The 18,606-nt window shown below is 42.8% G+C and overlaps 1 protein-coding gene across 3 annotated transcripts in view; it reads left to right on the top strand.

Moving 5' to 3' along the window:
• The window catches only part of kifc3 (kinesin family member C3), a 52,555-nt gene extending 35,023 nt beyond the window's left edge, over positions 1 to 17,532 (top strand). For 2 of the 3 annotated variants that reach the window (XM_069661957.1, XM_069661965.1), the window contains exons 4-22: positions 312 to 465; positions 879 to 967; positions 2,091 to 2,156; positions 2,350 to 2,499; positions 3,151 to 3,432; positions 3,636 to 3,809; positions 6,656 to 6,803; positions 6,880 to 7,010; positions 8,136 to 8,247; positions 8,356 to 8,537; positions 8,684 to 8,788; positions 8,920 to 9,050; positions 10,404 to 10,527; positions 10,811 to 10,940; positions 11,718 to 11,947; positions 12,055 to 12,201; positions 12,725 to 12,854; positions 14,004 to 14,050; positions 16,385 to 17,532. In XM_069661957.1, the coding sequence (XP_069518058.1) occupies positions 312 to 465; positions 879 to 967; positions 2,091 to 2,156; positions 2,350 to 2,499; positions 3,151 to 3,432; positions 3,636 to 3,809; positions 6,656 to 6,803; positions 6,880 to 7,010; positions 8,136 to 8,247; positions 8,356 to 8,537; positions 8,684 to 8,788; positions 8,920 to 9,050; positions 10,404 to 10,527; positions 10,811 to 10,940; positions 11,718 to 11,947; positions 12,055 to 12,201; positions 12,725 to 12,854; positions 14,004 to 14,050; positions 16,385 to 16,393 (2,541 nt within the window). In that variant the 3' untranslated portion in view covers positions 16,394 to 17,532. The remainder of the gene's footprint in view (positions 1 to 311; positions 466 to 878; positions 968 to 2,090; positions 2,157 to 2,349; positions 2,500 to 3,150; positions 3,433 to 3,635; positions 3,810 to 6,655; positions 6,804 to 6,879; positions 7,011 to 8,135; positions 8,248 to 8,355; positions 8,538 to 8,683; positions 8,789 to 8,919; positions 9,051 to 10,403; positions 10,528 to 10,810; positions 10,941 to 11,717; positions 11,948 to 12,054; positions 12,202 to 12,724; positions 12,855 to 14,003; positions 14,051 to 16,384) is intronic. The other variant, XM_069661973.1, reaches the window with a different exon arrangement.
• The last annotated feature ends 1,074 nt before the right edge of the window (positions 17,533 to 18,606 follow it).

The following is an 18,606-nucleotide window of genomic DNA, read 5'->3' as shown; positions in this document are numbered from 1 at the left end:
TGTCCTCCATGTTTTCCATTCGTCACGCTGTTCCCGTCTGCAGAAGGTCTCCTGGTCTTACTCTTGGACGTCTGCCTACGTAAAAACTTCATTCAGCTTCTCGTCGTCTCGTAGTTTCTGCTGCTTACTCAGAGCTGCTTGTCGTCCTCCTTTTTGTTCTGTACATGTTTAGCTTTCTTGTCCTCCTGCACAGTTTCACAGCTTGTAGATGTGAAAAAGAAGAACCGTGATTTCCGCAGCTTCTTCCTTTTAAAACCAGCTCCACGTGACTGATTATTGATATTCACTAATATGTGTCTGTGTGTGTTCAGACTCTACAGGACAAAGTGAGTGAGTTTCAGGCTCGTCTTCACTCTGAAGAAGTCACCCGTCACCTGCTGCTCCAGCAGCTGCAGCAGCAGAGCTTCCAGCAGAAGGCGGGTGGCGGTGTTGGAGGAGGAGTTCAGACGTCTGCCCCGCCCAACGGTGAGAACAGTACATCCAGCTTTAGCACCAGTATTTAACAGGCCACATGTTCTGATGTGGTTCTTGCAGTTGTGGTGTTCTCCACAAAGGTCCAAACTCCAAAGGATGTTTTACTTCAAAGAACCAAAGCAGCTGCATGAGAGTAAAAGGGATAAATAGGCCTGTGTTGTTCCGCTGAGATTATTAAAGTTACCGTCTAGTTTTCTTAAGAATAGTGTCGAGTTACATCCAGTGATTCTCAACAGAACTCATCATTGGTAACGCTGAGCTCGAACAAATATGTGATATATTAGATTATAATAGATTATATTTTAAGTATTTTTATTGTGAAAGTTTACATCTGTACCTCCTTCAGTTGACTAAATCTTCCTCATACTCACCTTTGACATGTATCCTGTGTGTGTTGTGGACAGGTGTGAGGGTGCTGCAGCCAGGTGAGCAGCCTTCAGATCTTCTCAGCTGTCCAGAAGAAGAGCAGCTCGTTACTCGGCTGCGCACACAGGTACGTCTACAGGAAATATCTCACACCTGTACACAGTTCTTTGGGGAGCTTTCAAGGGATGTTCAGGAAGTTTTGTTAGCATTTTGATATGCTAACATTTAACATGTTTTACTTTACATTATGTTTTTAAAGTGTCTTAAACTCCCCCTTTAGCTCTGTGTTACTGCTGCAGCGCCACCTGCTGACAAACTCCCATAACTTAAATCTTTCAACACCTACATGCAGCTGTACCCTTCAGCTCACACAATATCTTTGCATCATGTCCCTCATCCCCTCATCCCCTCGGACCCTTTAGTAGATGGTAGCTCAGTCTGTAGGGACTTGGCTTGAGACCGGAGGGTGGTTGGTTCAAGTCCCGGTTCGGACCGAGTCTGGAATTGGGGCTGGCAGCTGGAGAGGTGCCAGTTCCTTTCCTGGGCTCCGCCGAGGTGTGCTTGAGCAAATCCCCACGAATCCGCCAACTGCTTGGGGCACATGTCCATGTGCAGCCCCCTCACTTTGGCATCTCTGTATTAGTGCATGTCCATGGGGTCCTGTTTGTGCATGTGTGTATTTCCGGCCTTCGTGTGTGTTGCATATTTGTAGAAACAGAGTGGAAATATTGAATCTCCCCTCAGGGTTTAATAAAGAAGGGTTAGTCTTCTTCTTCTCAATATTTTACAAATCACTTTCAAAGGTCAGAGCACCAGTGCTATGGTGATCTCTCTGTCTCGCTGTAAACAAATACAGAAACTTGACGTTGTTCAACGACTTTCCCTGACGTGCATAATCACAGGTGACGCATCATCTGTCAGACTGATGTACACATTAGCATCACAGGTGAAACCAACCAAAAGCTTTGACAGGTTTATTACATCATTAAAGCAGCTGAGCTGCTGCTCTGCAGGTTGGATTTCATTTTTCCGTGTTGAGCTAAAGGAGAGAATCTATGATTAACGAGCTGTTTGAGCCTCACTGCTTCCTATGTTTAAAATCCTACATTTTATAACAGCAAGATGTAGATGTACGTTTTTATCATTTTTTTCTCTTGGATTTAAAAATATGAGAAATCTGTGCAAATGACATGTTGAGAAAGTTGTTTTTGACCCGGTGTGATGTTTGCTTGTCCTTGTGGTGTTCGCAGGTGGAGGAGCTGGAGGAGAAGCTGTTGGATCAGACTCAGGAGGTGGAGAGACTTCGCTCTGAACTGGTGAGACTCTGCTCGACCACATTCCTGAGAAACCCTGGGAAAAAAGACAGGAACACAGTGACACACATGAACAGATTGAACACATAGTTCATGTAATACAAGTTCTGTGCTGTGGCCTTAGTGCAAACGTGTGAGGTATTCAGAGGTATTACGTTATAAAGATCATGTTTTTATGCATCACTTTGTCCTGCAGGGGGCGACAGACCTGGAGAAGCAGCTGGAGCTGCTGGTGGTGGAGAACCAGCGTCTGAAGCAGGAGCTGAAGTCATGCAAGAGCTCAGAGCTTCTGAACCTGGACGCTGCAGCAGACACCTGCAGCTGCAGCCACTGCCCTCACAGCCAGGTAGATATAAACCACAGACTGTATAAAAGATGTGGAGGTAACCACCGTGATGTCATCCACTGGCCGTTTTGAAGTTTCTTGTTTGGCATTATGGTAGCCATTTTGGTTTTTTGGAGTCTGGGGGACCATATTTGGATGGGAAAGTGAAGCCGGAGAGCAGCGAAGGGGCTTCCTTATCAAAGTTAAACAGTCTGTACACAAGGCTTATTCATTAGATGACTATTTAAAGAGATTGATACGGTGTTTGTCAGAGTACAGACCTTTTGGACGGCCTGTTGGTACAATTATCCACACAGTAAGCCAAATTATTTATCCGTAGTATGTATAAAAAAATCTCCAAAAGGCACCGACACCTCGCAGAAAGCTAGCCTAGCATCTCCCACCTGCACATCACAGACCAGGCTCCTTATTATACATATCTTAGGATTAATGTAATTTGAACAGGTGATTGTAATAAAATATTACTGCTACTACATAAGATGATTCAATGTAAGCTCACTCTTTACTAATACAGTCACGTGTTGGGCTGAAAGTTGTCAGTTAGCTTAGAGACGGAAAATATATCTGCTTCTATTTTGACAATCAGTGATTCCTTTAAGTACAAAATTCCAAATATTCATCGCAATGAAAAACGTCACCTGTGTTTCGCAGGATGCAGAGTCCCTGCGGAGGGAGGTGTCCCGCTGGGAGAGCCAGGCCCGGCACAGGGAGCGGAGGCTGGCTGAGCTGGAGCGAGAGCTGCTGGAGAAAACCTCCAGGGTGGAGAGTCTCCACCGGCAGCTGGACGACTCGACCCGGCAGCTGGAGGACGGCAGGAGGCAGCTGGAGGAGTCGAGGAGGAGGCAGGGGGAGGCCGAGCAGAAACTCAACCTACGACTGCAGGAGTGTGAGGATGAGCTCGCCAGGCAGGCAGCGACGCCCCCTAGAGTCAAGGTAGATGCTGATGATGTAGAGGAGATGCTGGTCAGACAGGCTGATTAATTACAGAAGTTTGATGTTTGATGTGCAGATTAAGGTCACAGCAACAAATTAAACACCTTATCGATAAGCAATCAATCCTTCAGATGGACTTCTGGTAGAAACATGGATGCTATCAAAAGATCTTTTTTAAGCTGTAGTTTGTTGTTACTCTTCAGTATGTCACTCAGACGGTGGAGGTGGAGTCGGCTGACTCTCAGAAAGCTCTGGCTGAGCTGCAGGTGAAGAACGCCGGCCTGCAGGAGCAGCTCTCTGTGCAGAGGCAGCTGCTGAGGGAGCTCGAGACGCAGCTGCACGATTCCCAGAGGAGCTGTGCTCAGCTCAGGACGCAGGTAAGACTATCACACCAACGATATTCTGCTCCAGCTGATCGTTTGCTGGTTTGTCCTTTGCTGTGTCTGTCGCTGGTCTGCCTCCTGGTCACTTACACTAACATCACTGATCCTGGATAAGCCAGCATCATCAAGATTATTATTAAGTTATGGAGGGTATTAGGTGTGCAGCATAGGTTACAGTGGTGATGAACTGTGGTTAAAACTGACCCAGCTTCATGAAGCTAGAAAGTTTATATTATTCAGGTGTACTTATGGCTTGTTTACAGGTTGATATATGTATGCATAATGTGACGAATGGAAACAAAAAATACCTTAAGGTTCTTTTTTAAGCCGAATAGAAGTTGAGCTACAATTTGTTTTTGTGATGGAGACCTCAGGTGTGTGGAGCACAGCTGTGTTGATGAGGTTTAAATGAATGGTGTAAGATGGTGTCAAACAGACTTTAGGCTAGTTTGAACCCCACCCTCCCACCTCTACTGTTAACCTTCTTCTCTCTGCATGCATGCGGCTGCAGCTATTCACAGATCAAACCCGTCTGTGCGGCCTCCTCTCCAAGGCCTTCGGCAGGGGAAACAGCGAGTTGGTTCGCAGGTTGTCCAAGGTTGGCGCAGCCCCCCCCCCCCCCCCCCCCCCCCTTCCCCTTCAGAGATCACAGCCAGAGTGACCCTTTCTGCTGACTGAGAGCTCAGGTGCCAAAGCTGCCAAATAAACCACAAATACGCCTTAAACCTATTTAGAACTAAAGCTTGTTACGTAAGAAGACCAATGATTACAAGAGTGTCAGTTTGAATTCAGGAGCAGGTTTGGGGGACAGTGAAGTTACAGAAAAAAACTATTAAAATGTGGATTAAATGTTCTTTTGACCCAAAACACACTTAACAGGCCTTTTTTAGCCCTGGTTAGTGTCTGCAGGTACAACCTGAGAGGCAAGACCCAGGACAAAATCTGTCCGAATATTCAGAGAGACTTGCGTAAGAGATTTTAAATAAAACTATAAAAGTGAGGTGACAAAAATTGGGTTTTAAAAGGCCCTCGGCAAAAACTGATGTAATTGATCTAATAAGGCACACTAACAATAATGAACTGATTATTTAAAGCAGGTATCATTGTTAAAAAACAGGGATTTAATCATTGTGTTTGTCCAAGTGAGACAAATAGTTTAAGAAGTTAATTTAAAATCTTGTAATAAGTTTAGATTCCTGAAACGAATGATTTATATTTATATATTCTTAAATTATCGTACAGTTAACAAGCGTATTCTTTCGACCCTGACCTGAAGGAGAAATCACGGAAAGACGTCAGGAAATGTTCGAATTAGTTTTCTTGGTAAGCTTTGGACCCTGAGATCTTCGAGTCTGTGATGTGCCCAGTTAATTTCTCCCAGTGCTCCCTGTAGTGTCCCAAACACCATTAAGGCTGTGTTCACACTACAACCAAGAGCAGATGTTAACTTTCTGTTTATTAGCTTCCATCATGTGTTTTTAAATTTAGCCCCTCTGTGATGAGCCTAGCTAAGCATAAAGGGGCACTGCTAGCTTAGCTCCTAGACTTTCTAATTTAACATGTTAGCATATTGGCTAACCAGCTAGTTTACTACTCCAGTTGTTTGGTTAAGTTAGATAATAGTTAGCATCACAACATTCACTTTAAAGCCTGAATGAACTACTTTCTGTATAGCTTTTTATTATATCAGGTAAATCAGAAACCAATAAAGCTGCTAAGTTAGCCGAACAGACTTTTAGTGTTGATATCGGGTTGGTAGAACTGCATAGCAACAGTTATTTTGCCTAAGTTTTGTTGTCTCTTTTCACCAAGTTAGAGAGATCATAGCAGACAAATTTCATAGTAACTAAACATAATGTCACCTGAACACAACATTTGGCAACAGATTCAGTCAGTAAACCAGATTGGAAGTTAGCTAACTAGCTAGCAAGCCAAGCAGTTGTCCTGCTAGCTAGCAAGCAAGATTGTTAGTTAGCCAAACAGCTGGCATCCTCTTTCACAGACACAAAGGATTCCACCTCTACAAACCTTCTGCTATTTAAGTTATTATTTACATTAAAATAATACAAGAAAAAGGCAAACAAAAAGCTGTTAATTACTACATTTTACAATTTCTAAAAATAAACATCAACCAGTGTGTGAATCAGACAGTTTTGGAGTTTGATGGTGGATTCTCTTTAACGGAGTTTGGCTAGTGAGTTTCACCCGCTTCCGGTCTTTATGCTAAGCTAGGCTAAACACTTCCTGGATCCATCTCTGTAATAGACACATGAAGATAAAAGAGATTTTCATGGTTTTATTTGTGTGGAGAGAGATTCAAATGTTTGACACATGGATTGAAACAAATGTTAGCATCACTTTTAGCTGCAATGTGAATGTAGCCTTCCTGTACCTCAGGCTCTGCCTCCTGAACCTTGTACACCTGTGTGATCGGATTTACCTGTGTGTTCTGTTCAGTAGGCTATAGCCAGCTTGTTTACTGTAGTAGCTTCTGTTGTGTTGGTTATGTAGATGATGTTTACCCTGGTTTTAGCCTAGATCTTTGGTCCTCCTGTTTAGTAATTTGCAGAATAGTTTTTCCAGTATTTCAAAATAAACCATTTAAAATCCAAAAGTCACACAATAGCACGGACAAGCTAACTGATCGAGGCAGCAGTAGACAAGCATCTCCCTTGTACCACTAGCTAAAATTGTTTTTGTCAGTGGAGTCTGGTGGCTTTGAAGAGAGCGATGTAACGGCTGTGAGACACATTCGGATCCACAGTCCAGGCCATGTTGTCCCACTGGTCTTCTCTCAGTTTGTCCATCCTCTCTGATCATGTCCTCCTGCCCCCATCCAGATCCTGGTGTACGAAGGAGAGATGGAGCGAGCTCAGGGTCAGCTGGAGGCGGAGATGCAGAACCTGGAGGAGGAGAAGAACCGTGTGATCGAGGAGGCGTTCATCAGAGCCGAGAGCGAGATGAAGGCGGTCCACGAGAACCTTGCAGGTCAGACAGGTTCCTGTTTGCTGTCCTCTGTCACAGTGTGCGTTTGGACTCAGCTAAATGTTTGTGTTTGTTTCAGGAGTGCGTATGAACCTGCTGAGCCTGCAGCCGGCCCTCAGGACTCTCACCTCTGACTACAACTGTCTCAAAAGGCAGGTGCAGGACTTCCCCTTCATGCTGGACAAAGCTATCACAGAGGCCAAGCAGGAGGTGAGTGAGCATGCTCAGAAGATGTTAATGAATACGCTATATTCAAAATACCAAATAGGTAAGCCTAATAACTTCCCAATTTTAGTTAAGAATCCGTTGACTGCTAACGAATGCTGTTGTGATTTAGCTACATATAACTGATGGGTTATAAAATATGTTCTTTGAAATAAAGCCCTCAATAAGTTTTTAACTGTCCATTGTTTTAAGAGAGTCTCATAAATCAAGATTACCGTTAAATCTGTAATATAACACGCAGTCTGTTTTTGGGGGTATCCCAGAGGGAAAAAAGGTTTTCTATAGCTGTTTATTAATTTGTTATTTCAACACTATTTCAGTTTATTTTTATTTGTAACACATTCAAAACACACTAAATTACAGCCTCCCATCTGTTTTCGCCATGTCGAGTTTGCGAGAGAATCCTGATAGCTACCGGTGTGCTTGTTGAGCTCAGCCTACGGTAACGATTGTTGTGAGGACGGCAGCTACACTAGCGATCATAACTGTGCATGTCTATGACAAAGCTTTAGCTAGATTATAGCGCCATCGTCTGGGTAAAATACAGAAACACAATGAAATACCTCTGAATTTTATACTGGTATATTGGTCGCACCTGTTTAAAGGACACAGCCAACTTTGTAGATGGAAAAAATGTATAAAAATGCATCTTATTTTACCGTAAGTGACAGGACAACAATTTGTCAGATTCTCTACATTTAGATGATTTGCAAACTAAACACATTATAAAAATATTTGAGTTTCCCACCTTTAGCAGTAAGTCAGAGGAAAATGGCCGACGTGGGAATATTCTGAATTGCAGAGCCACTAATCCATTTCATGTCCTCGATGTAGTGGAAACAGCACATGCTGTGTGATCCATAAAAAAGACTTTTCAAATCAATTCTAATGTCTTCAGTGAACCGGATAATCTAATGAGATTGTTTACAATTTTCTTTCTGTTGGAGCTTTTATTCTGATTGCAGTTAAATAAGTTTTCTTATTTGTGTGTGTGTGTGTGTGTGTGTGTGTGTGTGTGTGTGTGTGTGTGTGTGTGTGTGTGTGTGTGTGTGTGTGTGTGTGTGTGTGTGTGTGTGTGTGTGTGTGTGTGTGTGTGTGTGTGTGTGTCAGATCTGTCAGGTGATCAGCGAGGTGAGCAGCACCAACCAGGAGCTGCTGCGTAAATACAAGCGAGAGATGAACCTGAGGAAGAAGTGTCACAACGAGCTGGTCCGACTCAAAGGTCTGAAGCAAAAACCAAACACACATTTACGTCTTCTTACTTTTAGCACTTGTTTGTGTTTGGATAGCGCGCGCTGACTCCTCCATGTCCCTGCTCTGCGTCTCGCAGGTAACATCCGTGTTTTCTGCCGCGTCCGGCCGGTCAGTCAGGAGGAGCAGGACTCCGCCGACGCCAAAACCATGCTTAGCTTCGACTCGGAAGATGACGCCATCCTCTACCTCTCCAACAAGGGCAAGATCATGACCTTTGAACTTGACAAAGTCTTCCCTCCTCAGGCCACCCAGGAAGAGGTGAGTGACTCCTCAAGGCAGGACAGGAAGTGGTAGAACACAAAAACACACCTGAGATCTGATCCTATTTAGACATGGAAGTATTTCTATATTAGAGGTACTGTCAGTGTATTTGACTTCTCTGCTCTCTCTGATTGGTCCATCAGGTATTTCAGGAGGTCCAATCTCTGGTTACTTCCTGTATCGATGGCTTTAACGTCTGCATCTTCGCCTACGGACAGACCGGCTCGGGGAAGACTTACACCATGGAGGTAAGAACAAACATTTAAAATGTGATGTTAGTCCACGGCAGGGTCTACTTTTGTGTGACCCTCTCCTGTGCATTCTCTGACATCGCTCTACATTAATGTGTAATTCTGTGTGTGTGTGTGTGTGTGTTCAGGGTGTGATGGAAGACCCCGGCATCAACCAGCGAGCGCTCCGCCTGCTGTTCTCTGAGGTGACGGAGAAAGCTCCCGACTGGGACTACAAGATCACCGTCAGCATGGTGGAGATCTACAACGAGACGCTGCGGTGAGGACGCAGACACAATGAGCCGAGTCAGATTAGACTAAAATATCTCAACAAGGATTTTAGAAGCAGGGGAAATAATCAGGTCACACTGGATGTACATGGGTTAAAAAGTAATGACTGAATTCCTTTCAGCATCAGCTCTACCTTGTGCTGACATGGCATGCTAACTTGCTAATGTTTACGTAGAAACAATAAAAGAACATGCTTATAAGCGAAAGTGCTTCTTTACCTCTGCAGGTGTTTCCAGGCAGGTTTAATGCATATGTATTAAAAGTATAAATAAGCGGATATCTCTGGTTCTGCTGCATCAATTTTAAACCTTTTCATCACCGGTGTGACAGAGTTAGAGGAGTGAGATGATTAATTTGAAATTGTAAGTAAACCTGAGCTTAACAAATTGCTAATAAAAGCAGAGTGCTGACTAAAGGCCACCATTTAAACGACTGACCACCATCAGGTCAAACTTCCCACCTCTACCCTCTTGTGGTGAAGATGTAAGACGAGTTAAGTTGTCTGTATTTTCATTAATCCCCTCCTGGTGTGCAGTGAATTGACGTGATGACACTCAAGACATCTGAACCAAATTGTGCCAGGTTTTCCTGCAGTTTCAGAGACGTTATATAAAAGAGGATCATATTAAAAGCCATCTGTTTCTCTCCATCTGTCCAGCTGTTGTGTAACAGAACATCTGCACGCTGGATGGACCCTTTTTGGCAGAAAGGTTCTGAATTCTGAGAACTCGAGACAGATTAAACCCTCAGATTATCAGACAGCTCAGGACCATTTAATACAGCGGATCATTTAATCCAGAAACTATTTTTACAACAGTCAATGAAAATAAATCTGCCGCAGCTGCTGCTGAGTGCCATCATTTCACTAGAATATAAACTACCACTAGAAACAAGTTAAGCTAATGTTAGCTTCACAAGTTAATAGAAAGCACTATTTTGATTCATTTTTAAAATCATACACTCTTTTGCTTGCGTTAAAACGCTCACTGTCTGAGGCTAAAGCTAACTTCCTAAGGCTAAAGCTAAAAGAATCGAGGTTAAAGCTAACTTAGGCTTATGCTAACAGACCCAGGATAAGACGACATATGATACACATCATACATTGTATCTCTTGTGTTTAAAGACTGCTTGAGGCTAAAGCTTACTTAGGTTAAAGCAGAATCAAGGTTTAAGCTAACTGCATGATGCTAGTGCTAACAGACCCAGGCTAAAGGCTAACGAACTTCAGTTGATGAAACGCTGACACATCTGCCGTCACAAGTTGCTATGCTGTGATTGGACATGTGTTCTGTGAGCGCTGGGTCGGAGTCTGCAGGTTGTTAACGTCTCTGTCGTTGATCAGGAACCTGCTGGGGGAGAATCCAACCGACAAGCTGGACATTAAGATGAACCCTGACGGCAGCGGACAGCTCTGCGTCCCCGGGCTGACTGAGTTCACCGTGCAGAGCCCAGAGGACATCAACAAGGTGAGCATTTCCTGCTGCGCTCGTCCTTTCACATATGATGACCTCTAGTAAGCTGTTGGTGTCTGCTTCTTGACCTTGAAACCTCAAAAACGAGCTTGTAGGTGGGTTTGCGTCTCTAGAAATCTCCTGCTTTTCTTCAAATTTGAGAGGAAATCAACTGAAACAAGAAGTAAATTTGTTAAATTAACAGACAATAGATCTGCACCAATTTTGATAATTGATCAATTTACTTGTATCTCTGATGCTGAGTATGCGTGTGTGTGTGTGTGTAACCCGTCCTCAGGTGTTCGAGCTGGGTCACATGAACAGAACAACAGCCTGCACCAACCTGAACGAACACAGCTCTCGCTCGCACGCTCTGCTCATCATCACCGTGTCTGGATTCAACTCTGCTACTGGAAACCGTACACAAGGTACCAAAGACATTCATGCTCCCCACAGGATGAATTATAATAACTTTGGTGATCATGCAACTTTTTATCTAGCGCCATCATTAGGTCCTTAACTTTGGTTTATGACCAAATACCTGCAAAAACAGCCTCAGCTTTACTATTTGTTCTGTTTAATAGCTAATGTTAAAATGCTAGCACAGGCTAAACTAACATAGTAAACATGGTTACATAATACCTGCTACACATCAGCATATTCTCATTGTCTATGTGGACATTTTTGCATGCTGATGGTAGCATTTTGCTCATAACACCCCTGTGTCTGAGTACAGCCTTAAAGAGCTGCTAGCAGGGCTGCAGACTCTCAGTCTGGTTGAACAGGAACCATTTCACTACTGAAATCTTGATTTCAATCTTGGCATGGTTTGAAGAAGAACCACTTTACTTACAAGATTGTATTTGTACATAGAGTAGCCTTTACATACAAGATGGTATCGTCTGCATAGAGTCGCCTTTATTTACAAGATGGCATCGTCTGTATAAAAGAATGTTATAAGTCTGTGTTGAAGTGATACTATTGTTTATGTAGATTATAAAAAGTAAAGGACCCAGCTCAGACCCTTGCAACCTCCCTTTTTTTAAGGGGCCTGTGGGACAAATCAAATCACTTTGGAGCATTATTATCAAAACTGTGTCATGCGTTAAGTGAATTGCATTGGGTGTACAACCTGGCTCAGATAATCTGACCTTGTCTGAGTCTAAGAGGAGCACTGAGAGGATTTTGGTGTGTTTTGGTTGCAGGTAAGTTGAACCTGGTGGACCTGGCAGGCTCAGAGAGGATTGCTAAGTCGGGGGCGGAGGGCAGTCGCCTCAGAGAAGCTCAGTGCATCAACAAATCTCTGTCGGCACTCGGTGATGTCATCAACGCTCTGAGGAGCAAACACTCCCACGTCCCGTTCAGAAACTCCCGCCTCACCTACCTGCTGCAAGACTCTCTGAGCGGAGACAGCAAGACCCTCATGATGGTGCAGGTGAGATCAGACCCATGTAAAAGCGTGAAGCATGAATCTGATTTCTGGGACATTTGTAAAACCAGAGTTTATACTGTTTGTTTTTGTGCTGCTTGTGTTGTGTTCAGGTGTCTCCTCTGCCTAATAACATGAGCGAGTCGGTCTGCTCGCTGAAGTTTGCGCAGCGCGTTCGCAGTGTCGAGCTGAGCCTCATGTCCTCCAGGAGGCACGAGAACTCGTCCACGTCGTCCTCGCCAACCCACGACAGTGTCGAGGTAAAGCACACAGAGCGAGTGTTAAAGATGTCACAATGATGACTCATATCTGCTGGTTTGTGTTAAGTAAGACAACAGCGATTGTTTTTGATGAAAGACCAATATTTATAAAAACGTTTTAAATTAACTTCTGATGACATTTCAAATAAAAGCATGATAAAATATTAAATAAAGTTTTAATTGTAATTGAACCATTTTTATATTGAATTAGAATATATAATGATGATATTCATTTGTTGTTATTTTTTTAAGACTTTATTTAATTTATTTTCCATTTTCTTTATATTTACTAATGAAATAATTAGGAAAAACTTATTATAAAGAGCTGATGTGTAAATAATAATTTTAATAATAATATTTGGCAACTTGAAAAAATAAAATTGTAAATCATTTAAATTTAACAATGAAATGTTTTATTGCGCAAAATTCACATCAAACACTGAAGACAGAAAAAAATTAAACAAGATTTTAATTTCACTTGTTAATAACCACTGTAACATGTCGACCTCTGACCTCCACTCAGCTGGACTCCCCACCGGTGACCCCCGTCCCTCTCCCCATCTCTCGGGCCAGCAGCGCCGGCTCCACCCTCTCCTCCGCCTCCAGAACTCCCAGCATTTCCCGAAGGAGGTCCCAGTCCCAGCTGTCAACAGGTAAATACACACATTATTCTTTAATATTTAATATGTTGTTTAACCTTCATAACTGTATAATCCTCACACACACTCAACAACACAGACATACAGAGATGATGCCTTCAATGACCTTCTGTAAACTCCACAGAACAGGTTGAAGTATTTATTAATCTTTGACGATGTTTCATGTTCCTTCTCCTCTTTTAATATGCTGTTGGTACAAGCTGAACACTTCCTCCATGTTTACCTGTTTGTAGTAATGTTAATTTTCAGCAGCATTAACTCTATCAGTACAACAGAGTCACGTCATCGCTCTGCTCACGACACTCTGGTTAACAACTGTTTAACTCCTTTTGAGTATTTCCACTCACTTCTACTTCAATCATTTTTTATATTCCTGTTTAGCTTTAAAGGTTTTATTTTGATACCCCAGGAAGTTTTTTTAATGTCAGTTAAATAAGACAAAGAAAATCAGAAAATAATTTTTAATACATTGGCCAAAACCAAGTGTTCAAGTATAAAGGGTTATTCCATCAATTTTATACCTTACAGCGTTACAGAAAGTATCGCTACAGAGATCATGAGTTTTGTTAAAGACTAAGATGTATTTGTGTATTAACAGCCAAACCCCATTGACAAAAACAGTTATTTTACCGTGCAGAACTTTGCCTCCATCTGTTGGCTTTTTTGTGTTATTTTGTGACTTTGTGTTTAAAATGGTTAGTTTGGATCCAACACAATATTTATGTCAACATAAAATAACACAAAAAATCTAACTAATCGAGGCAGTGGTAGACGAGCAGCTCCTGTGTTCTTCTCGCTAAAACTGCTGTTTTTGTCAATGGAGTCTGGTGGCTTTGAAGAGAGTGACATAAAGCTGTTCCTGGTTTAAAAAAAAGCATCTTACTCTTTGATAACATTACAGAAATGTTCATTAACCTTTTTGTAAGACACAATCCGTTATTCAGCAGGCTGACCAAAGGCATTCTGGGAAACATAGGAAACCAGTACCTGAAACTAAAGATGAATTAAAGTATAAAGAACAAGAGGGAGAGCTCCTGGACATCACCGGTCTGACTGATGAGAGTAAAGGAGGATTTTTATTTTTTTTACCACCTTCTTCCTCTTCTGTCTCCTCATTCTGTGATCTGATTGGTTGGTTTACAGACAGACAGGTAGACAGAGCCAGCCCATTGGTTGGGGACGGTGGGCAGGTAGGTTGGGGGTGTATGCTGATTGGTGGATAGCTTGGCATGGAAGCGCTCAGCATGGCATGGTGCCCCCCTCCCCCCCTCCATCAGTCTAACACACCCCACCTCTAACCACAGAGCTCCACCGGCTTCTGTCTGTGCGCCTGCTGGGCCGTGAGCAGGGCCCACACAGCCCATAGGCCTCCTGTGTGCAGCGGATCTTGTTGTTTGTGTCGCCTGTTTGAATGCTGGAGTCTTTTTCTTGTTAAATCTCAACTTCTGTGCAGAATTGAGTTCACGTCACAAGGAAGCCTGTTTGTTAAAGTCACAAGTGTTTGTCAGGGGTTTTCTCCTGAGTCACATGTTTCAGAGATGCAGTTTCATCTGTGTGTCCAGTACAAAGATGGATCCAGGGCATTAGCCTAGCCTAGCACAATGACTGAGAGCAGAGGGAAACTGCTAGCCTAGCTTAAATCTATCTGATTTAAGATGTTGTTTCATGCTGGTTTACTACAAGTTCATGACTTTAGAGATGCTGCCTTCGTTGGTAAACAAACAGCTAATGCTAACTGCTGCTAAAACTACAATGTTTGTTTTTATTTCCTCTTACCGTCATGAACGACACACAATTTGTTCAGGCTTCTTTGTTGCAATCAATCAATCAAATAATATTAGAAAAGATATACTTTTTAGAGCATTCCTTTTCTAACTAGCCATAGCTTAGCATCAGCTACATTCACGGTTTTAAGGCCTGGAACCATTTTGTTAGCTAATAGTTAATTATTGAAATAAACAACAAATATATAAATCAGACAGGAAAGTGTTGTGTACAGCTTCTACCTGCTTCCGGTCTTTATGCTAAGCTAGGCTAAACATTGCCTGGACCTGTGTCTGTATCGTACGCACAGATGAAACTGCTGTAAAAACCTGTTTTTTTATGTTAAGTTCATATCTAAATCTTTTCCTTGTGACTGCAGAGTGTGCCGGTGTTGCGAATGAGTTGGTGTCTTTTGGTGTCCCCCCCTTCCCCCCCCTCCCTTGTCTCTGCTGCTCTGTGGCCTGGGCGTCCTGCTGATGAGCTGAGGATTGTGGGATATCTAACTCCATGTCCACACTGATAAATCTGAAAACATCTGATGGTGTTGGTTTAAATAGTGTGACAGAAGTCATTCAACACGAGTTTCACAACTGATCTAATGTAGTGCACAAAGTGTGATAAACGGCAGGTAACCATAGCAACAGCACTGATGCTCCAGATAAGGATTCTTCTGTTAGTCACCTCAAGTTATAAATCACTGTCTTCTGTCTTGTAGAAGCTAATAATGGCTACAAGGACTTTAATCTTAAAGGCTGTGTAGTGTCTGTTGAAATTAAATTACCATTTAATTTAAGGAAATGTTTAACTTAAGAAAACATCTCATGGGTTCATGTGGCCGATGTATCCTGTTTTTAATGTTAAGTAGTTTATCACAGTGTGTAGCTGCTGTAGAATGGCCGTTATCTGCTTCCACACTTCAGGTTATAAGAACATTTTCTCTTTGGTGTAATAATATATATAAATAAGATGTTGACTCTAAGTGTGTATGAATGCTTCCGTTAGCACGAGGGCTGGGTATCAATCAGAAGTTTTCCATAACAGAAATGATACCTTGATTTTGATGCAAGCAGTGTTATATATATTTTTTGTAGCAGTTTTATAATCTCTATTTGCTCAAACGTATATTAGTACTGTAAGTGTTCTGGTTTGTGTTTGTAGTATGTTTATAGTCCAAGTAAAATTGACCAATCATGTGTTAGCTGGCTGCAACATATGCAAGAAAAACAGTCTGTGTGGAGAACGAAAGCACGCGGAACACAATCGGCATCTATAAGCGTGTCTTCCCGGGTCTGAAAAAGCTGCGTCAGCGCACTCATTTCTGTGGGAAAGACGGATATGTTTAAGCAATGTCGCATGTTTACTGGCTCACTGACACTGATGGGATTTACTCCCTGGGTATCAAACTTTGACACCAAACATGGATGCATTTTTAGATACTGAATGGTATTAAAGCACGCCGTATCCGTTAGATACCCAGTCCTACTAAGCATACAAAGTACACCTTTGACCTGGAAGTTAGTTGATTAGTTTTGCAGGTATTTTTTAGACAATGATGATGATAGCTTGAGAGAACAGGTCAGAGTAAGTTTGCAGGATTCACCCTCCTGGGAACATGAAAGTTTGATGCGACCCCTCCAGTAGTTGTCGAGATATTTCTGGTGGATAAGAAGAGTTTTCACATTTATTGTCAGCAGTGTGGACATGGTCTGACTGTGTGAAGGTCACATGGCTGCTCACTGATGGTCTGCTTTTCTCTGCAGGACGACTGAAGCTGACGGCCTGAGGGACTTTGAGAGGAGCGGCGTGCCTGCCAACACCCCGCTGGGACATCACCTCTTTCCCGCCCTCGCTGGATTTATTACCCTCCTCGAACACGAACGGGAGCGGGATGAAGGAGCAAAGACTGATGGGAACTTTACGGGCAAATAACAGACTCTTATCTCTGTTGTGTATCAGCAGAGACGAAGCCAAAAGTGTGGATTTCTGCGTCTTCTTGCTGCGATGACGGACATTTAAAGACTCAAACCACTGAAGCCCCATCGTTCTCCTGCTCCTCCCGTTTGGACTGACTCCTCTCTGCCCCCCTCCTTGCAGTATACGCTTTCCAATCACAGTATTTCTTTTATTGTTTCTTTGTAAAGTTGCACTTTAAACTTCTAGATTATTTTCTAACCCACAGCTCCAGATGTGGTTGATTCTAATATATGCATAATATGGTTATATATTTATGTTTGACATGCTTTAATCTTGTTGCTTGTTTATTTGGAGTTTTCTTTTCTTTTGGCCGAGGATACGCGCGCTACGAGATCTTTATTCTCTGAGGTCATTCTTTTGAGATTTTTGACTTGAATCTTAGAAACTTCGGATTAATCTCAATGTATCACTCATCTTGAAACCTCTTGTGTAGTCTTCTAACAGAGGCTGTCTTTGTGTCCTCGCTTATCCAATCAGGGTACTCCACTGATACCGAGCTGTCCAATAAGACGAGAGCAATACGAGGAACTCTTCTCCTGTGTACATGATTGTTGTTTCTCGATCATCTTCTCTTCTTGTGGATGTTTGTTTTTTGTTTTCACGCCGAGCTGACGAAGCTCGTCGAGCAAAAACACGCTTGAATCTCCTCGGTGTGCCCCTGCTGTCGTCCAGTCACCTCTGTAGAAAACTGATGTAGGAAACCACAGGTGACCTCTGACCTCAGACAGACCTGTAGCTGACCCGGTGCTGAGCTTGACGTGACGCAGGCGGACCTGATAGTTAGTTGTAGTTGTAGTAACATGAATGCTTAGAAACGCGATGAGCTGCTGTGTGTTGTTGACCTGATGATCAACCCGTCTGCTTGCTTTGTGTCCGCTGTAGGTTTCTACAGTTTGTTTTTTTTGTATTCCCTTTTTAATAAACACTCGGAAAAACAAAAGTTTCACTCTGTTTCTATGGTTACCAAGTAAGAAATATTCTAACAGCTGTGTCCCGATTCAGGGGCTGCAGCCTTCGAAGGACGTATTTGAAGGCCGTGACAGCGGTGTGTCGAAGGGCGTCCTATTTTGAAGGCTCCTTCAGATGCGCCCGACAAATGCGTCCTCCTTTTCCCGGGCCACAAAGGATCCATCGGGTGCATCCTTCACAGCCCAACATATCCCAAGATTCATTGCACAATGCCAACTCAACGAGATGGCAGACTCTCAAGCGACCGAGGAATACACTTTAAAATGTTTTTGGTTTCAACTCAATCGAGCTAGAGATACAAATGTTTAAATTGTTTGTTATGTTAGTTAGTTAGCCAGCTAGCTTAACTGTTGCTAGGCGACAGGAGCGGCCCTTTGTGATGCAAGTTTAAGATTGGGAACAGCTGGTGACAAACAGGAAATCCTCCGTAGACCAGACCGTCTCATTTCAGTTCAGCCTTAGCGTCTACGCAGGCTACGAATAACGCATCGTTCGTAGAGCGCCTCCAACCAAGAGAAGACACATCTCACACCCCCTGAACAACTCGATCAAATGAGATGCTTATTGATTAGTGAGTTTTAAATGTATTTTTGAACTTCCAACGCCAACAGGACGCCATGGAGCTGCAAATCACACCGTTCGGCAGAGTGAGCTACAACACCTGTGCCACCTGTGAGTTTTAAAACGCACCAGTTTGTCCTCAAAGCTTCATTTAACCACTGATGGGAGAAAAAATATTTAGATCTTGTGCTTAAAAAAAGATAACGACACAAAGTTTACTGTGGACTTAAACCTTAAGTAGGCTACAAAAGGAAATCAAAGCAATCTCATGAAAGTATCAGGTAAAGGTAACTTTTTAAAAGTTACTTAATACATAAAGCAATACAGATTATAGTTTATATAAAATTATATAAACTATAATCTACATTGATAAAGTATCCATCCATTATCTACACCGCTTATCCTCTTCAGGGTTGTTGCGGGGCTGGAGCCAATCCCAGCTGTCACTTGGCGAGAGGCGGGGTTACACCTGGACATG

The sequence above is a fragment of the Semicossyphus pulcher genome, unplaced genomic scaffold, assembly GCF_022749685.1.
Source record: "Semicossyphus pulcher isolate SPU_LCO1_2020_fin unplaced genomic scaffold, fSemPul1.0.p SCAF_1, whole genome shotgun sequence".
Lineage (NCBI taxonomy): Eukaryota > Metazoa > Chordata > Actinopteri > Labriformes > Labridae > Semicossyphus > Semicossyphus pulcher.
This window is presented reverse-complemented; position numbering and strand designations above follow the sequence as displayed.